This window comes from Motacilla alba, chromosome 3 (assembly GCF_015832195.1).
Source record: "Motacilla alba alba isolate MOTALB_02 chromosome 3, Motacilla_alba_V1.0_pri, whole genome shotgun sequence".
NCBI lineage: Eukaryota > Metazoa > Chordata > Aves > Passeriformes > Motacillidae > Motacilla > Motacilla alba.
The window spans coordinates 110,010,359-110,027,807 of record NC_052018.1 but is presented as its reverse complement, the minus strand read 5'-3'; the positions used below and the strand labels follow the sequence as shown (position 1 = coordinate 110,027,807).

Sequence of the window (17,449 nt, the reverse complement as noted above, 5' to 3'; positions counted from 1 at the left end):
CCAACCTTAAGGATTCTCCACTCGCATCACTCACGACAGACACCAAAACGACGGCCGTGCTGCGCTTCCTCGAAGATCCCAACCGGGACGCAGCCGCCGCGGGGCTGGGGGCACCCGACCGCCGTGAGGGAGCGGCTCCCGGGGTCTGCGGCCGCCTTCCCCTCACGGCTTCCCGCGGGGGGCGAGCGGCTCCCGCTGCCTCTGCCCGCTCCGGGGCCGTGCCCGGGGCTGCCCTCACGGCCCCAACATGGCGGCCAGGCCGCACCTGCCCCGCGCGCGCCCGCGGCGCCGGCAGGGGGCGCGCGCGGCGGCGGCGGGACAGGCGCCCGTTCTATTTAGCCCGGGGCCGGCACCGGGCACGCACCGACAGCGGCGGGGGAACCGCGGCCGCCGGGCACGGACACGCAGCGGCTGACGGCAGCGGGGAGAACGGGCACCGCCGGCCGCCGGCGCCGCACGGCACCGGGGGGGTAGGATAGCGAGCGGCCGCCGGCACCGCACCGACACCGCGGGAAACGGAACGAGCGGCCGCCGGCACCGCACCGGCACCGCACGGGCACCGGGGGAAAGGGAAGGAGCGGCCACCGGCACCGCACCGGCAGCGGGCAAGGGGAGCGAGCGGCCGGCGACAGCGCAGCGGAGGCGGCGGACGGGAGCAGAGACCGGCGCTCGCCCGGTGCCGCAGGTAGGAGCGGGCAGCGCGGGCGGCTCCGTGCCCGCCGCCCCCCGGGCGCGACTCTGCCCGAGCGGGTCCCTGGCAGAGCCCCTCAGATAGGGGGTGACCCCCACGCCCCGCTTCGACCGAAAAATCACTTTTCCGCCCCGAGGCGTGCGCCGGCCGGGCAGTGCCGCTGCCCGCGCCTTGTCCGGCGCTGCTCGCTCGCGGTGAGCGCTGGGGTGTTTTAAACTCCATTGACTGGTTATTTCCGCCCCTCTCTCCCAGCTGGATAAAATCCCCGGGCTGGGAAGCACGGGCAAGCCTCACCCTCTCCTTGCGGGAGCGAGCGGGCAGCGCCCGGCCGCCTCTCCCAGGTAGGGGCTGGGTGGGCTCCCCCGGCAGGACGCGGTCCCAGGGGTGCCGCAGCCTCTTCCAGCGAAGGAGACCGCTAAAAGCATTCCTGCTTGATTTGTTTTTCCTTTCTCTCAAGGTTCACGATGTTGACAGCTATGTTCTTGGCTGCGCTCGTTCTTACTACAGTACATTCGCAGGAAACTGAGGAAACCATAACGTACACGGTAAGGTCTAATAGACTTGGAGATAATTACTGCTTTGCGGGGATTCTTTGCTAAATGGCCCTTAAGAAAAACCGAATTTCTTGCCAATGTATAGCATGTGCTACAGAGGTCTCTGAGTTCGAATGTTAACCATAAAATAAGCTGCTCCTGCACTCAAACAGCGTTTAACAGTTCAAGTAGACAAGATTGAGCAAAATGCATTACGACTGCTTGTTTGGGAAAGTTTATCTGTGTACTCAGTTTGAGGGACTGAGCAAAATTAGGAGGTTTTAATATTTTTTTGATCCATTTTCATAAAGGCAGGGTCCCTAGGACCTTCATTTGAAATATATGGAGTTTGACAGATAATTAGGTCGAACATTCTTTTGTGTTTTCTTATGGATGTTTCAAGCTGTTTTTAACAAAATGTAAGTACTTCCAAATTTGGGGCTCTTAATGAAGCATCTGAATCCTGGAGTGATCATGGGACTGTTCTTTTCTGAGCTGGTTTTGAGCAGTGTTTTTGCACGGCTTGATAAAATTGTTCAAGAATACTGGAAATAGGTTCTGCTTTGCAACCAAGTGGCAGGCTAAGAGATTTAAAGGCCTTTTTGTCAGGTTTTTTCTTTTCAATCTGCTTGTGTTCAGTGCTTGGCTTGCATAATGCATGTCATGGAAGGAGTGGCAATTACCCCAGCTCGGGCTGGGGAAAAACCCGCATTTTCACATCTGATTACAGTTGTAATCCCTGCAACTTGCTTCAGATGGGTGGACCTCTGGATATGTGCACACACATCAGCCCAATGCCACACAAGCAGAAAATTCTGCACACATGCAAAAAGTTAGAGAACCACAGCCAAAGCCCAGGATTGTGTCTTATACAAGTAATCCCACTGAAGTCAGTGGGATGGCTCAAGCAAGTAAATATTGCAGAGTTGGACCTTCTTGTAGAAGTCAGGGCTTAAAGAAGCCTCAAGTGAGCATCAGGAAGTCAGTAATAAAATACTTTAACTCTGGGCTTTAGAATCATTAGGGTTTTGAAGGCTGGGAGTAGTTTTATTTAGAGGATTCTGTGATTTACTTATGGTTTCAAGTCCCTGTATATAAGTGGAAACTGAAGATAGTAAGTACCTTTTGAAAATCTGGACTAAACAGGGATCCCACCCTTCTCCTTTCCCACAGTTATTATGTGAGGGGGGGTTTAATTATGCAGCATTTCACATAATTCTGATTATACCAACTGAACATTTCTAGTAAGCCTGTATGACTTGGGCACCTATGCTCCATTTTCAAGGAGGTCTTAGCCCTTAGGTGCTTCACTGATGGTTAAATGCTGGCCATGTGAAATGAAACAAAAAAAACCCCAGTTTTGGGAGATTTTGCTCTTGGGATGCTACTGTTTCTCATGCGCACATTGCATCCATGGAGGGCCAAATCCTTTGCTATTGTAAAAGCCTTTGGCTGCAGTAATAGATGGACTTGGCTCCTTGCAGTTAAACAGACAGTACTTCTGTTGTGCATTAACAGGAATTGGGTGATTCAGTAAATGCATGAATTAGCTGTTTTCCTTTGGGTTTGCCTTTTCATAGCTACAGTAACTTTGGAGTTGTCAACTCAGCATGTAGTCAATCCTTTAGAGAGTGTCCACTTACCCCCTGGGGAGAAAAAACCCTTCCAAGCTACAACTCGCTGCCACATTTGACAAATCGCTGGTGTCACCTGCAAGAGAAGAAAATATTTTCAATCCTCCTGCTGAGTCAGAGTCCGTCAGTAACGAGTCCCTTAAAATAACTTGAGGATCGGGCCTGCAACAAGTGGATCTTGGCATCAGAAAGTCAAGTTTGCCACTTGAAAGTCCCTCAGCAGCAGAGGAGTTGCAATAAGATTCAGCTTGCTTGACTGTGACTAATTACATTAGTCAGCTCCATTCCTTTTTTGTATGGGGCCATTAAAGCAATACCCTGAGCAGCCCAAGATGCACCTACACAGCACAGTCTGCTTGATTCAATGATATTTTAATATTTCAAATGCTTCTGCTGCAGTTGGAAGCACCACGATACTTTGCTAATCAGGCTCTGTAACTGTGACCTACGATTAAAGTGACTGCCCTCTGGATAATTTAATGTTTTTGGGCAGAGGAATAATGAAGATGCAGAGCAGACTATTTAAAATCTTTCCTGAACTTGCTGGTGTGCATTGATATGAATAGCTGCTGAGTACAGCCTTGTTTGAATTCTGCAAAGTCTTGTATAAATAAGTAGTCCTGCTGTTATAAACTCTAACTGCTTATTGTGTGTCTCACAATATAAATTGTCCTTCCTAGACTGCAGTTCCTGGAGTCATATGATTAAAAAGCATGTGAATGAATTTCCAGCTGTCATGGGATCCTTCCTCATTGCTAGAGTGCTAATGGGAGAGAGGATGAAGTCCAGGGGCACAGAGTCCTCTTAGTCCCTCTGGCAAACACAGTCTGAATATGAAAGAGGTTCACCTGTTGGAAGGCAGGGAATGAGATCCAAGTTCAGAAAAAATTGTTGCTTTTCATAAAAAGATTTTCATTCTGGTCAGCTTGGTCACACCAAAGATCCTCCAAGGGCTCAGCCAAGGAGGGCTGGTATGACACAGGGCACAGGAACAAGGGAAGGAGAAAGCAATGGTTTTCTCACTTTGCTCCCCAGCCTGCTCACAACAAACAGCTTCTTGGGAAATTCCCGAGACAGAGGTGCTCTCTGTGTGTCACAGAGCATTCAGAGCGGGAAGGAACCCACAGGTTTTGCTGCTCCTGCACAGCAGTGATGTACCAATTGCCATTTTTCTAGCCTACCAAGGTATTGCATTTCCCTTCGTGTCACACTTTGAGCTCACTGAATACACTCGTCTGTTTTTCCAAAACAAAGAATCCCGAGTAACCAAATTATTATTTTTTTCCCTCCACAGCAATGCACAGATGGCTATGAATGGGATCCTGTTAGGCAACGGTGCAAAGGTACAGTAAATAATTTTCAAAGACAGACTTGTCACTGGTATTCTTTAAGTATTCTCACTGCACACCCCTGTTTTGGACAGGAGGTGTGCGTGCATGTCTCATCGTGTTCTTTGTGTTAATGGCTGTTGCAGAAGGTTCGACTGTTAAAAGCATGACTTGTGTTGTTGCTAACCACAGATATTGATGAATGTGAAATAGTCCCAGATGCATGTAAAGGTGGGATGAAATGTGTTAACCACTATGGAGGATACCTCTGTCTACCCAGAACAGCGCAAATTATTGTAAATGAGCGAGAAGAAGCAGCAGCTGAATCCACAAGTGGGCGAAACAGCGTCATTCGCCGGACCCCGGCCGACCCCCAGCGCGCCCCTCCCAACCCAACCCACCAAATCCAGTGTGCAGCTGGGTATGAGCAAAGTGACCACAACGTGTGCCAAGGTAAGCCAGGCCTGCCTCGTTCTGCCCCCGTGCACTTGCAGTGTGGGTGACCACAGAGCCAGGGGGATGACAGCCTGTGGCCCTTGCGCTGCCTGGAAGGGACCGGTGCTCCGTGAGCACCTTTAAAGATACACGAATAAAATACAGAAATGTCACTCTTGTCGTTCGAGGCATCGGAATGTGAAGTTTGTTGTGACCTTTACAGTCTGTTCCATCTGCTTTTGGGCTAAAAATTTGAATTAATTCCGTTGTCTGTAGCTCCTAAAAAAAAGTCTTAAAGCGACTCTAGTGAAGCGTTTTGTGTTGTAGTAAGTATGTCTAGGAAAGAAAGTGCTCTGAAAAGAGTGGGCAATGCAGCAAGGCGTAAGCAATTTGGAAAGGTTTGCAGAACTCTGTATTTTTCAGTAAGTGAATGCTGAATGAACAAAAAATAACCACAGGATGAACTTTTGCTTAGAGCAGGCTGCAGTGCAGAAGGGTCCTGTATTTTTGTTGTGGATAAGGAATATTCCTCAGCAGTAGGAACCCAACTTCTGAACAGCCTGTGCTCTTCTGATCTCTGTGGAAGTAGCCCTAGGCAGACCCTGCCAGTTTACTCCCAGTCCTAGCCTTGCCACTCTTTGAAACCATGGCCATGAAGAGCTTTCATCTGAGTGTACATACACCACACACAGTGCCAAAAATTCTCAGGGCATTAGCAATGTTAATTGTATGCATTCAGGAACCAGCCTCACAAGCACTTCTGTAAACTAAGACTGTTTCATTTATTATTTTATATAAACAGTTTACTCTTCTACTTGCTGAAGTAACAAATGTTTTGGCCATTGTTTTGTTTTCTTTCATAGAAATGTATTCTACCCCTTGCTCACAAACTTGCTTTTCAAGCACATTGGAGGGAGACCCGTGCAAAGAGAGGGCAAAACCTGACCCCATGGTTCATCTTTTCCACTTTGTGGCCTGTAGCAGTATAATCACATAAAATAGTACTTTAGGGACTGTAATCAGGGCAGGCTGTAATACACAGTGGTAGTTTCCTTCTCCCTGGTATTCATGTACACAGGACATTATTTATCATTAGTAAGTAAATTCCCTGTCATTCTGGACCACAGTAATCATCATGGAGGCTGGAGGAGTTATTTTTGTAGGCAAAGCCTCAGAGTTGCATTTCTGGCTTATCTGCTCACGTCCAACATTTCTGTCACTCTGATTCAAGAACGTCAAGTACAGAACCTACCACAGGAGGTCAGATCTCCTTAACCCTGGGCGTTCACTGGGGGTCATCAGGGGGAAATCAAAACTTTCCTTAGATGGAAAATTGGCTTTTTCCTTAGTTTAACTTGGCAAAGCAGCAGCAAAACCAGAAGCAGAACTGCTGGGTTTGGCCTGGCACTCCCTCCTTCAGGTGATGCTGCTGGCACAACTCTTCACTGGTGAACTGTAATAAACTGTTCCAACTTCAGCAATATAACATTTTCATTTTGATAAAAAATGCAAGTCATGCTAGAAAATGTCAAAACGTGACTATCCCTTTTGCTATGCTGGCTTTAGGGGTGTAAATTTGGGATACAGCAGGGCAGTTTGACAGCATTTAGTACCCACAGTTTGTGCCCCAAACAAAGGTTGAGGTTTAACTGAGAGACTGACAACTGGTTACTGTTTCTGTTTTGTTGAGGAGAAATTGGTGGTGATAGATTATTATTACTTTACTCCATGCTCTGACTTCCTGGAACTTGCAACTAAATATTTCTATTCGATTCCCAAATCTTTGGTTAATTTATAACAACAACAAAGTGTTGTTACAGTACCAGAAGTTTTAACCGGCAGGCACAAAAACTGTGGTGAAATCTTGGGCTTGACTGCATCAAGCTACTCATTTCCTCATGCCAACATTTCAATCTAAATGCAGAAAACATGGAAATATTAGTGTTTAAAAGCTGAAATGTATTGTATTGAATGCATTCCAGCTGGAAAAAGGGTAGTGGACAGTGTGCTTGAAATAAAGGATAAAAGAGTTTTGGAGCACTTAAAGCATGCATCCAGCTTCATGATTTTCATGCTTTTCACTGCTGAAAATATCTTATAAAAGATAATCTCGATCAGCAATGGTCCCGCTGCGGATTTATTTAATTATGGTTAAAAGACTTTGCTATGATAACTGCTCGAGGCTCCTAGGGAGTGTAACTTACAGATATAGTCACACTTAAGCTTGTTTTATTGTTTAGTAAATCAAATATGAAGTCCAGCTCCTTCTAATTGTTTGCAGATGTATGACATTTTCCTTCCAGTCCAGCAGCACTAAGTATTTTATAACCAATGTGAAAGTGTGGAGACCTCTGTTTCAAACAATAACATGCTCCAAGGAGCTGGATTACTGACATCATGCTGCAGTGTGAGGGGCCTTCTGTTTTAACACAAGTGTCCACTCCCTTTTTAAGCATGGAACAGTGTGGGAATGACAGGCCAAACGCACTCCTGTGGTTCCTGTGCTTGGAATGAATGCCCATAAATGACACTGGTCCTGGTGGATTTCACTCCAGTGATGTGCTGATGCACGTTTTTATAACTACTAGTTTAGAAACTAGTAGTATAACTACCAGTGAGCAGAAACATGTTCTAGTGTGACCACATTGATGTTAGAAGTGGGGGTAGCAAACATTTCCTGGGACATTCTTAAGATACTCTGTATGAGCAGTGATGCCAGGAGCCCCCAAACTGAAGCAAGGATGAGGGAGGTTATTCTGGAGAAAGGTCTCTGACGTGGAAGAAGTTGTGCTTCAACAGAAACACTTGAACTGTGCTTTAAATTTGGAGTTTATGACCTTACCTAATCCCTTCCATCCCCATCCCAATCAGTTCCCACTTCACTGTCACTCCTAAATTTGGTCCCCATGGGAGATTCCCATATGTGGCACCTGGTCACACTTCCAGGAAGCCACTTGGATGCTCAGCCCTGCCCCTGTGAGAGTATCACTGTAATGGGGAAGAGCAAAAAACAGAGTAAGAAATAATTTTAAACAAATTACTGAGTTAACTCAGGTTCCCAGTCATTTTTTCCCTGATAAAAACCATGAATAGCTGCACTCTGTGCCTGCACTCAGGCCTGAGTTTTATTTTGCTTTGTTGTTAGGCTCTCTGTGATTTGAGTCTGCTCCTATTGAATTCAAAAGAAAATCACCCAATTAATTCAATTTTGTCAAACCTAGTCTGCAAGAAAGTACTGGCTTCTGCTAGAATGTTAATGACACTTGAATGAAAAAAGGGACCAAAAACGGTACCAAATAACCTGTAAACTTGAGAAGGGAAAAGAACTTATTTTCCTGTCTTGTTGGCAATACAAACAATAAAGTAAGCAAGCGTTTTTGCTCCTTAGCTAGATTAGTTTTTGCTGTTTCTCCAGCCTGTTTGTAACCCTTTGTGCTGCTGCAATGTCAAGTACAGGAGGCAGATAGATTGCAGTACAAGAGATCAGTGCTTGCTTCTTTGGGAGAATGACATTTTTCCAGAGTTCTGTCCAGACCTGGTGGACATTGGTTGCTTTTTAACTCCTCTGTGGGAGGAGGAAAAAAAATGAATTTGTTTTCTGTGCTGTGGTTCTTTTTCCCCTGCAAAATCACTTTAGGTATCCTTACACTGGTATAGGTTAAGGGGGGGTTTTGTTTTATTTTTTGGTACTTTTCAAAGTAACTTATCATACTCAAGCTATGCTTTTGACTCAATAAGTTAATTATGAATAAGTCAAATAAGGCTAAATTTTGCATCTGTAGAATCCTTTTAGTTGTTGTCCTGTTAAGGAGGGAGGGATAAGGGGGAGCAGTTAATGATGTTTTCCATAGAAAAATCACTTCATATTATATATATTTGCATATGTCAGGGATGTGCAGCTGGCATATAAAGGACATTAAAGGTGTGTGAGTGCAGGTGCACTTGGCTGCCCTTAGCAGAGCCTGGCTGTGCCCTGGCAGGAGGCTCCTCCCTGGCATTTTGGCTGGGGCGCTGCAGCTCCTAATGAGCTCCACTCACTGTGCTTTGATTCCCCTCCCTGAGAGCTCCTGGAACGTGCGGGCACACCCAGCCCATCTGAAACTCAACCTGAAATGCACCCCAGGGGTGCCACTAATGTGCTACAACCACTAACGAGCCTTCAGGGCCAGACTCCAGCGAGCCTCAGAAGTGCATGGACTGGGATTTTGGAGCCTCTGCACGAAGCTGGGATCTGCTTCTATGGGCTCAACCCATTTTCTAATACAGACACAGCCTAAAATACAGCCGTAGATGTCCCTTAGCCATTGCAGTGGTTTTGAGAGCTTTTTGTAAAATATTGTACCATCCCAAGTTTTTCCCTTCCTGTAGGTAAGGAGTGCTTTTAAAAACGCTTCAGGGCTCCTTGTGGCTGCCCCATCCCTGGAAGTGTCCAGGGCTAGGTTGGATGGGGCTTAGAGCAACCTGAGACAGTGGAAAGTGTCCCTGCCCATGGTGGGGGTGGAATGATTTGATCCTCAAGGTCCCCTTCCAACCCAAACTATTTTATGATTCTGTGAACACCACTAGGCCTGCTGAGTTTGAGGATAGGGTGAGGACAGAGCCTAGGGCAGGAAAAGTAAAGCCTGGCTAGGTGGTTTAGGATGGCAGCAGCTCCGAGCGCTCCCTCGGGCCCTGTGTTTGTGCAGCACTCCAGTGAGTGGGGAGCTCTTGTTGCCAGCTGTAGCCACTCTAAGAGACTGACCTGGTTACATGTGCCACTTGACTTCTAATTACTGGGACAAGCCACACCAATTCTGCAGGTCTAAGAGGATCCACAGAAGGACACAAGCTGACACTTTCACAGCTCTTTGTTCATAGCCTCCAATTAATTCCTTGTACATTTGGATACATCATGCAGAGATCATCTTTCATCAGCCCACCCCAAACCAACTGTTCAAGCTGTTAATCTGTGAAACTGCTGCATTCTGCTGCAAAGCAGCATCTCTTTAGCAGCCCTGAGGGTCCACAGGGGCGTTCACAAAAAACCCATCTTGTTTTGAGGGCCTGATTTTGGGCATTTTTGAAATCAGGCCACTCTGAATCATCTTCCCATCTGTGCTATTTGCACAGCTGTGGGTGTCAAGTCAAGACCTTGGAGAGATATTCTCTGTTCTGTCTGACCATTTTACTGTGAACATCCATCACAAGCATAAATACTAGCAGCTGCTTTCCTTTCCTGAGTTAGTTACTGCTTTCCCATTGTCCTGACCCCTGCAGGAATACGCTCGGCGCGCTGCTGCTAAAGATTCCTCCCATTTGCTCATCCTGCTAAGCGTGCTAGAGGCAAGCGAGCTTCCCCAAGTTGTATTTACCTTAGCTTCCTGAATTGGGATTATGCAGGCAAGCACTGGACTTCAAGTTTAAGTAAACTCATTAGCAGTTCTCATGGCTTCTTGCAGCAGAAGAACGGGATCACACAGTAGTCACCTCGGCTGTCATCCTTGTGGGCTGCATTTGTTGATTTTAAAGCCTGTTGCCTTAGTAGCTCGGAGGAGGCTCATGTTTTGACAGACAAAACACAGCAAATGGATTCAGAAGGCACATGGCCTGAAGAAAGTCCAAACTCTGGCCATCTGTCCTCCTTCAGAATTCCTCTCTCTAAGCCGGAGGTCTTTTTCACAATGCAATCAGGAATAACCCCAGATAGCAAAGGGGAAGAATGTGCTCATGCCTGGTCCTGACTTGGCATCCCAGAGTACTTGGCAGCCCTTTAAACAGCTCAGAGCCCTTCTTTCTCTCTTGAGGAATTCCCTGTACCTGTTGCAGACACTCAGATCTGTGCATCCTACAAGTCAGGAAAGCCACACCAGGAGTGAGGGCTGTCACCTGCTGCACTCAGCAGCACCAGAGGGAACAAACAGGACTTGGGGCAGCACAGGCTGTGCTCCCTGTGTTCTCTGTGCCAAAACCTGCTCTCAAAGGAATAGATTCCACAGCATCACAGTGATAGAGGTACTTCCCCCACCGGTGCCAAGGCACCCTGGCAGCTGCTTTTAGCACCTCTCTCGGGTCATTTTATAGTGACACTATTGCCACTGGGATGTTCTCATTGTGCTTGCTCTGAGCAGTTGTTTCCTCCCAGTCTCCTGCACTGTCGCTCCTCAGCCTCCTGAGAAAGGTTCTGTGCTCCTCCTCTCCCCAGTTTTTTGCTCAGGATGATTTTCTCTCAACCACCACCTTTTTCCTCCATTTTCAAACCTGATTCCTACTTCTGATTAATTAGTGTATAAAGGAAGTGCTCTTACCTGTGTTTTATTTTCACTCTTGTAGTCTGGGTGACTGAGTCACATTTGCTAGAACATTTCTGAAGGATCTCAGCATTGCAAACACATTTTTCAAAGGTCCAAGATTTTTCTTGAGCATCTCCAATGATGGGACACAAGTTCAGGAAGCTGGAAAATTAGTTCAAGAGCTGAAATTTGAAACTTATTTTCCTCATTTGATTCTCTTTCCAAGTGATATCTCCCTTCCCATGCTGGCCAGGGAAGATGATAGCTGCTGTTTCCGTGTGCCAAAACAGCCCTACAGGAAGAACAAAGCTTCCTGCAAAGGCAGCAGAGGCCTGTTTGATTCCTCCCTGCACCACCCAGGGATGCCTGTGCTGCTCTCCCTGTCCTTTGCTGGGGAATCCCATCTGCTGCCCTACAGCCAAGCACAGCAGTCTCCAGCACGGCAGGAATTCATTCAGAGTGGTGGTTAGGCTTGCTGGTTTGCCATTTTCCTGCTGTCAAAACCAGGGGGAGTGTCACAGGACTTGCTTCCAGCAAGATATTTTTGGTCTGGTAGAAACCACAAGGAGAGTGTAATTTTCGAGTTCACCTACCAGGTTGCATCTTAAACATTCCACATTTTTTGTGGTGTAGTCAACTCCTCTTGTGCAGCACTTTGTCATGGCAACCCCTTTGTGCTGCGTCTGTGTTAACTGGGATTAGTGTAAGCTGAGCTTGACCACCTCCTTTCATTACACTTAAGGAATATTTATTCTTCTCTTCCCCTCTGTGATGCTTTTTGAGCTCCTTTTTCTGGGCTATCATCATTTATGCATGGTCTAGAATGAGTCATGTGAAATGTAAGCCTCCTTTGGGCTGAAGGGTTCTTATCAAAGAGAATTTTGCCACATACCTGTCAAAGGGTTTGGATGCTTCTGTCCACAAGGTTGGATGATCTGAACTGGCCTTGTGAGATCTCTGTTCTCTGTATGCCTATGGAATAGGTAATCAGACATATAAAGTTCATGAGAAAAAGTACAAAATTTCCCAAAGAAATATCTGTTTCCTCTTTAATTTGCTAAATTTGGTTTTCATAGCTGCCAGCTAGCAACAGTTTTGGAGAGAAAGTTATTTGCCATAATTCAATAGACAGCAAAATGTAATCTGAAAAAAACCTATACTAAATACACAGGAATGCTGCATGTACCTTCTTTCATCTACCTTTTAACTTTACTAAAAATACAAGAGGGACTTGCAAATTACAGAGCTCTGAACTATTGTAGCACACATGTAGTTATTTTATAATACCTTTAATGCTCATTCCCATTTGTGTCTCATTTGTTAATCTGAAATCATGTTAAAGATTGGTCCTGTTATAAGCAGAGTAGAGAAATGTCTAATTTTTGTTAGGTATAATTATACGATCAAAGCTGAAAACAGTGACTAAGAAAACATTTGTTACACACACTTTTATAAGCTACAGTGCTAAGAAAAAGTTCTTGAGGCTCAGAAATTAATTAGACCTTTCCTGACAAAATATATCCCAAGCTCTTAATTAAGCATTTTTAAAATTAGATATTCAGTAGCCCTTTATCTGTTGCTGTTACTGCATGGCTTAAATAAATAATTCCAAAGGAAAACTCTTCAATGGAATGACAAAGGAGTCAGTGTGTGAAGGTCTCTCTCCTGGGAAGAGATGTTTACTTTGGGAAACTCTCAATCTGGCTTTATTAACTCCTGATTTAAAAAATTCATGCCTTTGAGTGGACATGAATTAATTAAGCCTGTTTTGATGAGGTCTGAGCAGGAGAAGATGTTGCTGAGCCTTCCTTTACGAGCTGGATTTAACCAGAAGGAAACTCCTGGTCTGGTGCATGACCCAGTGTGAGATGATTTAAGCAAATCTGACCCTGCACTTGAGCATGTTCAGCCTGTGCCTGAACAGCTGTTCCATGGAGATTCCTGAGGACAAGCAGAGCTTGTTCCAGGGTTTTTATGTGCATCTGCCTGCACAGCTGGGATTCCTGTGACCAGGTAACTGGGCACAACGTGTGCAGTCAAACCAATCCCACTCTCAGATGGAACCCAGAAACAAACTCTGACCGGGCAGATTGCTGAGCGAAACTCTGGGCACCAAGAGTTAAGTCTGGGTTTCAATTTCAATTAAAATTCATCAGAGTTACAAGAAATTCAAGGAGAAAAAGAAAAAAAAAAGGCATCTTATGGGACATCAACTCCCATAATTCCAGGAAAGCAGTAATTGGAACAACTGATTCCTGAATATCTTGTAGCTTTATAAATTTAGAAAGAAATCCTTATCAATACTGTAACAGCCTACTGTTGTCAGAAGTACTTAGAATTGGGAAATACAAGGACTTCTGATAGGTAACAATGTTCTGTGTGGTTTTAAAGAGGTTAACATTTAATAACAATCTTACACAGAGCACAGGAATCAAACATGGCAGAGTGAGCAGAAATTTCAGTGTGATTTTAGCTGACATGACCTATCTTATAAAAATAAAACCCAGGAGAAACGGTCTCTCTCCTATCTAAACTTACTCTGGGGAGAATTTTAAGTGTCAGGGATACAGAGTAGGTAGAATTAAATACACTTTTAGAAGCAACAAATACTTGCTTGTAGTTTTTAAAGTACTCTCTTCATAAATGAATTTGCTCTCAAGGGACTTTCTTATCAGGAGCCAGTTCTCCACAGAACTTGGAGATGATAAAACAAGGACTGGGTAAAACAAGGGCTTGTGTGTCACGCCTGGGGTGAGTTAAAAGCAGGAATACAGGAGTATTTCACAGGGCAGAGAGCACAGAATCACATCAGAAATAAGGGCTTTGGAGCAACCCCTGCTCTGCCCCTGTGGGCTGTGGAGGACACCTGACTTCATTCCTCCCAGAAGTTGTTGGAGACTAAATCAGGAAAGAGTGTTGAATCCAAAGTCATCCCCACTTCCCAAGGGGAAAGAAAAAACGTGTTCTTCTCTGACATCATCCTGCCTGTATGTACTCTGCATCCAGACCTTCCTCAGTCTTATCTGGCTTAACTTGAAGCATCAAGACAGATTTTCTTTCCCACTCTCTCCTTATGTGTTACTGGAGTACAAAGTAATTTGGGAATGGTTGCAATACCCAAAGATATTGCTGACATTTCCAGCACTTTTTCCCTGGAGCAGAAAGCACTGTACAAGCAGATAAAAATTATAGACTTAACACCACTGAGCACCTCTTGGGTTTCTGGTGTTTGCAGGAGCAGCAGAACTTTCCACCCTGAATCAACCTGAGGTGGAAGAGAGTTAGAACCACACTCCTGAGAGCATTTGTGCAGGGAAAGTTGGGTGCAGGAAAAACCCACCGATTTTCCCCATTGCAAACACTGACCATTATTTAAACAATCCAGAAACTGTATTCATAGATTTTAATCTGTTAATCAGCATGTGAAAAAGGATGATTTTTGGGAAAGGGAATTTTTTTTGTGTGCATGTGTTCCAAGACAAAGTATTCCTCTGTTAGAAACTGTGGCTCTCTATCCCTATAAAAAGGAAAATTCCCCATTTCTACACAAGACATTTTTACAAAAAAAGTTGCTTCATTACATATTTAAATCAAAACATTCTCTCCATTCTGGTTACACTCAGAGTTCAGTATCCACTGTGAGGAGAATCTCTTCCTTATTATGTATGCAGATTTATAAGGCTCCAGGCACCTTTGAAATAAATTGAAAGCACAGCCATGCAATAGAGCCAAACCCCAAAACCAGCCAAGGAGATCCACCCAGCAACACCCTCGAACACCCTCAGCTCTTCCCCTAAGCACAGCTTTAGAGTGCTGGTCTTGATCTTGTCTCTGCTTTCTCCACCCTCCTAAAAGCTTCCTGGGGGATTCCCCAGCTCCAGAGCCATGCAGGGGCTGTTCGGGATGCAGGAATAGTTCACTTGCTTGGTTTCCTTCTCTCTGAAACAGCTCAGGAGCAGGGCAGCTGTTTGCAGAGCCTGGGACAGGGGGATACTGAAAAACAGGAGCAGCAGGAGAAAGCAGCAGCTTGGGGGTGAAGAGAGGTTCTAACAGTAGATCAAAGTGTAGCAAAACCATACAGAAATAATCAAGGCAGGTTTGTAGCTGCTTTTTCCTACTTTGAAATTCACAGTTTGAGTATTTGTGATGCTGGAAGGTGGCATGGTTGGAGAAGGAAATGCTTCCCAAAATCTCTGCCATGGGATAGAAGTGAGGCCAACAGTTTAGGAACTTGATCAAACAAAGGTCTGGATATTTTAAACAGTAATAGCAGAAGTTAAAAAGCAGCAACTTTTGAAAAGGTTAACAAACCTAATTCGTGCTTAGGGCAGTCCTCAATTCTTAATGTCAGGATGAGGTTGATTGTTGAAGAGCAGACTGTGATATCTGTACTTTTCTGAGGTATCTCCCAGTGCCCAGTTTGAGAAAGCAGAGGCACTATGTTTTCCATCTTTCTGGATTTGGTGGCTGTTATCTGTGGGTTGAGCACCAAGCCAATTGCCCAAAGCTCTGGCTAATCAGCCTGGTGGACATCAGATGTTCAGTCCATAATGGAACCACTCCTGGCCCTACGGGCTGCAGAAGGTTGAGCCTTTTTTGGGAGAGCACTGACCAGTGTGGTTTTGTTTAAAATTAAAACCATTGGGAAATTCAGATAAAGTTTCTGTAATTCTGACAAAGTGGTGTATAAATAATCTGTTAGCTGTCAAATGCAATTTCTATATCAAAAACAAATCAGGTATTGATATCAGAACACTGTCATCATAGGAATCAGGGTTTGTTATCGTGGGGCAGAGCGAGCAATACTGAAATTCAGTGACACTGAGTACTGGCACAGCTTCCAGGGGCCCTCCAAGGTCCCATTCTCCTGGACAACATGTGCATGGAGAAGGAACTGTCCTTCACTAAAAACAGCCTCATGAGGCATACACCTCCCTACCTTAAGAGCTGGACTCGATGACTCCTTTTAACTGGGAATATTCCGTGATGTGTGACTTAGCCAGCACATCACGCCCCGCAGTTGCTGTGTTCAGCGGTGCACTTGGGAGAAAAGCAGCAGCAGGAGCAGCTTATATCATTCCTTGCATTTGATTCTTTGTTTTAGTATCTGTCACGTCCAAGCCAGCCAAAAAGTGGCCTCAGCACATTCTGGCTGGTGGAGGCCGAGGGAGCCCCGGGGGCTCCATTCACATGCCTCATGTGTGACCAAGCAGGGGCTGAGGAGCCACTGCACAGCCTGGTCCTCAGGGTGGGGTCCCACTCCTGCTACAGCCCCGAGCAGGAAGCTGGAAGCAAAGCATTAAAGACACCAAAGGGACTGGTTGGGATTTTCACATACTCAATGGCCATTGGGGGGGTTCAGCCAGCAAGGAAAACCCCAAGTGTGTAAGAACAGGAAAAACAGCAAAAAGGCAGCAGGAACCAAAAAAGGGTTTTTCATCTGGCTGTAACATTCCGAGCGGGACAGCCGTGGGATGTGCCTGGATGGAGCCCATCCCCGCGGAACGCACCAGCACACACACGGCTGTTCCAGAGCTGCCTTTGTCACACAAAGCCAGCTTCAAGACAGCATTACTGTCCCGTTGGGATGCACTTGGGATGGGCTGCACAGACAACAGCCCTTAAAAACTGGAATGATAATATGCAGGTTTTTCCATTCCTATCGTTTGTCCTCAATTTGAAAAATTAAATGCTTATGTCCCATTGTTAACTATTCTTAGCACTAATTTCACAGTTTAGCCCAGTGGTGACCAACTGGTTTCCTTACAGCTCTTCTCTTAATTCACAGCTGGGCTGAACTTACTTGGTTTGAACTTACTTAGGTTGCATTAAAAAAAGAAGCTGTGTGACAGTCTCCACATGATTTAATCAGAAATCTCGCTGCACTCAATTCCTGCCTGAAGAACACTATAAAAAGTCAGAGGAAAGAAAGGTAGCAAAGTTCTCCATTCTGGTTAATAGCTTAGAGTGTGTTTACAGCAGCCCAGTTCGGGTGAGAAGGAGCCTTGGAAGGTCTCCAGCCTGACATCCTGCTCTGCTCTGAGATTAGACCTGGGAGATTTATCCAGTCAGGGATTGAAAAACCCCATGGAAGTAGAGCACAGAATTTTTCTGGGCACCTGTTCCACACCTTGACTCCCCTAATGGGGAAAAATTTTTCCCTGTACCTAGAATCCCTCCTTACAATTCACCCTGGATTGACACACACAAAAGAGATGTGCTAAAAATGCAGACTTGGGGGAAGAACAGGTTTGTTTTCTTACAAATGTGTAAGTGAAAAAGTGTTTTCCATAAGGGAAGGTAACAATTCTGGGCAGCCCTAGGTTTGAACGAGAGCATTTTCCTGAGGAGTAGACTGGCTGAATGTCATTCCCAACCTCCCATGACCCAACTCCTGCTACAAGTGAATCTCTGCAGCTTTTTAATTTCCAGTTAAAGACAACAACAACAAAAAAATAATATCAATGTGTATCCACAAACAAGGAAAGAAGGGAAGTTTCACTGATCCATGACTGTGCTTACTTGAACTCTGAATAACTGCAGATATTTTCATAGCTAG

The 17,449-nt window shown here is 45.5% G+C and overlaps 1 protein-coding gene across 2 annotated transcripts in view; it reads left to right on the top strand.

The window, feature by feature from the left end:
• The first annotated feature begins 319 nt into the window (after nucleotides 1-319).
• The window catches only part of EFEMP1 (EGF containing fibulin extracellular matrix protein 1), a 46,370-nt gene continuing 29,240 nt past the window's right edge, over nucleotides 320-17,449 (top strand). Inside the window, exons 1-4 of one of the 2 annotated variants that reach the window (XM_038131639.1) lie at nucleotides 320-685; nucleotides 1,149-1,236; nucleotides 4,153-4,201; nucleotides 4,379-4,639. In XM_038131639.1, the coding sequence (XP_037987567.1) occupies nucleotides 1,156-1,236; nucleotides 4,153-4,201; nucleotides 4,379-4,639 (391 nt within the window). In that variant the 5' untranslated portion in view covers nucleotides 320-685; nucleotides 1,149-1,155. Of the gene's footprint in view, nucleotides 686-878; nucleotides 1,033-1,148; nucleotides 1,237-4,152; nucleotides 4,202-4,378; nucleotides 4,640-17,449 lie in introns of those variants that run through there. The other variant, XM_038131640.1, reaches the window with a different exon arrangement.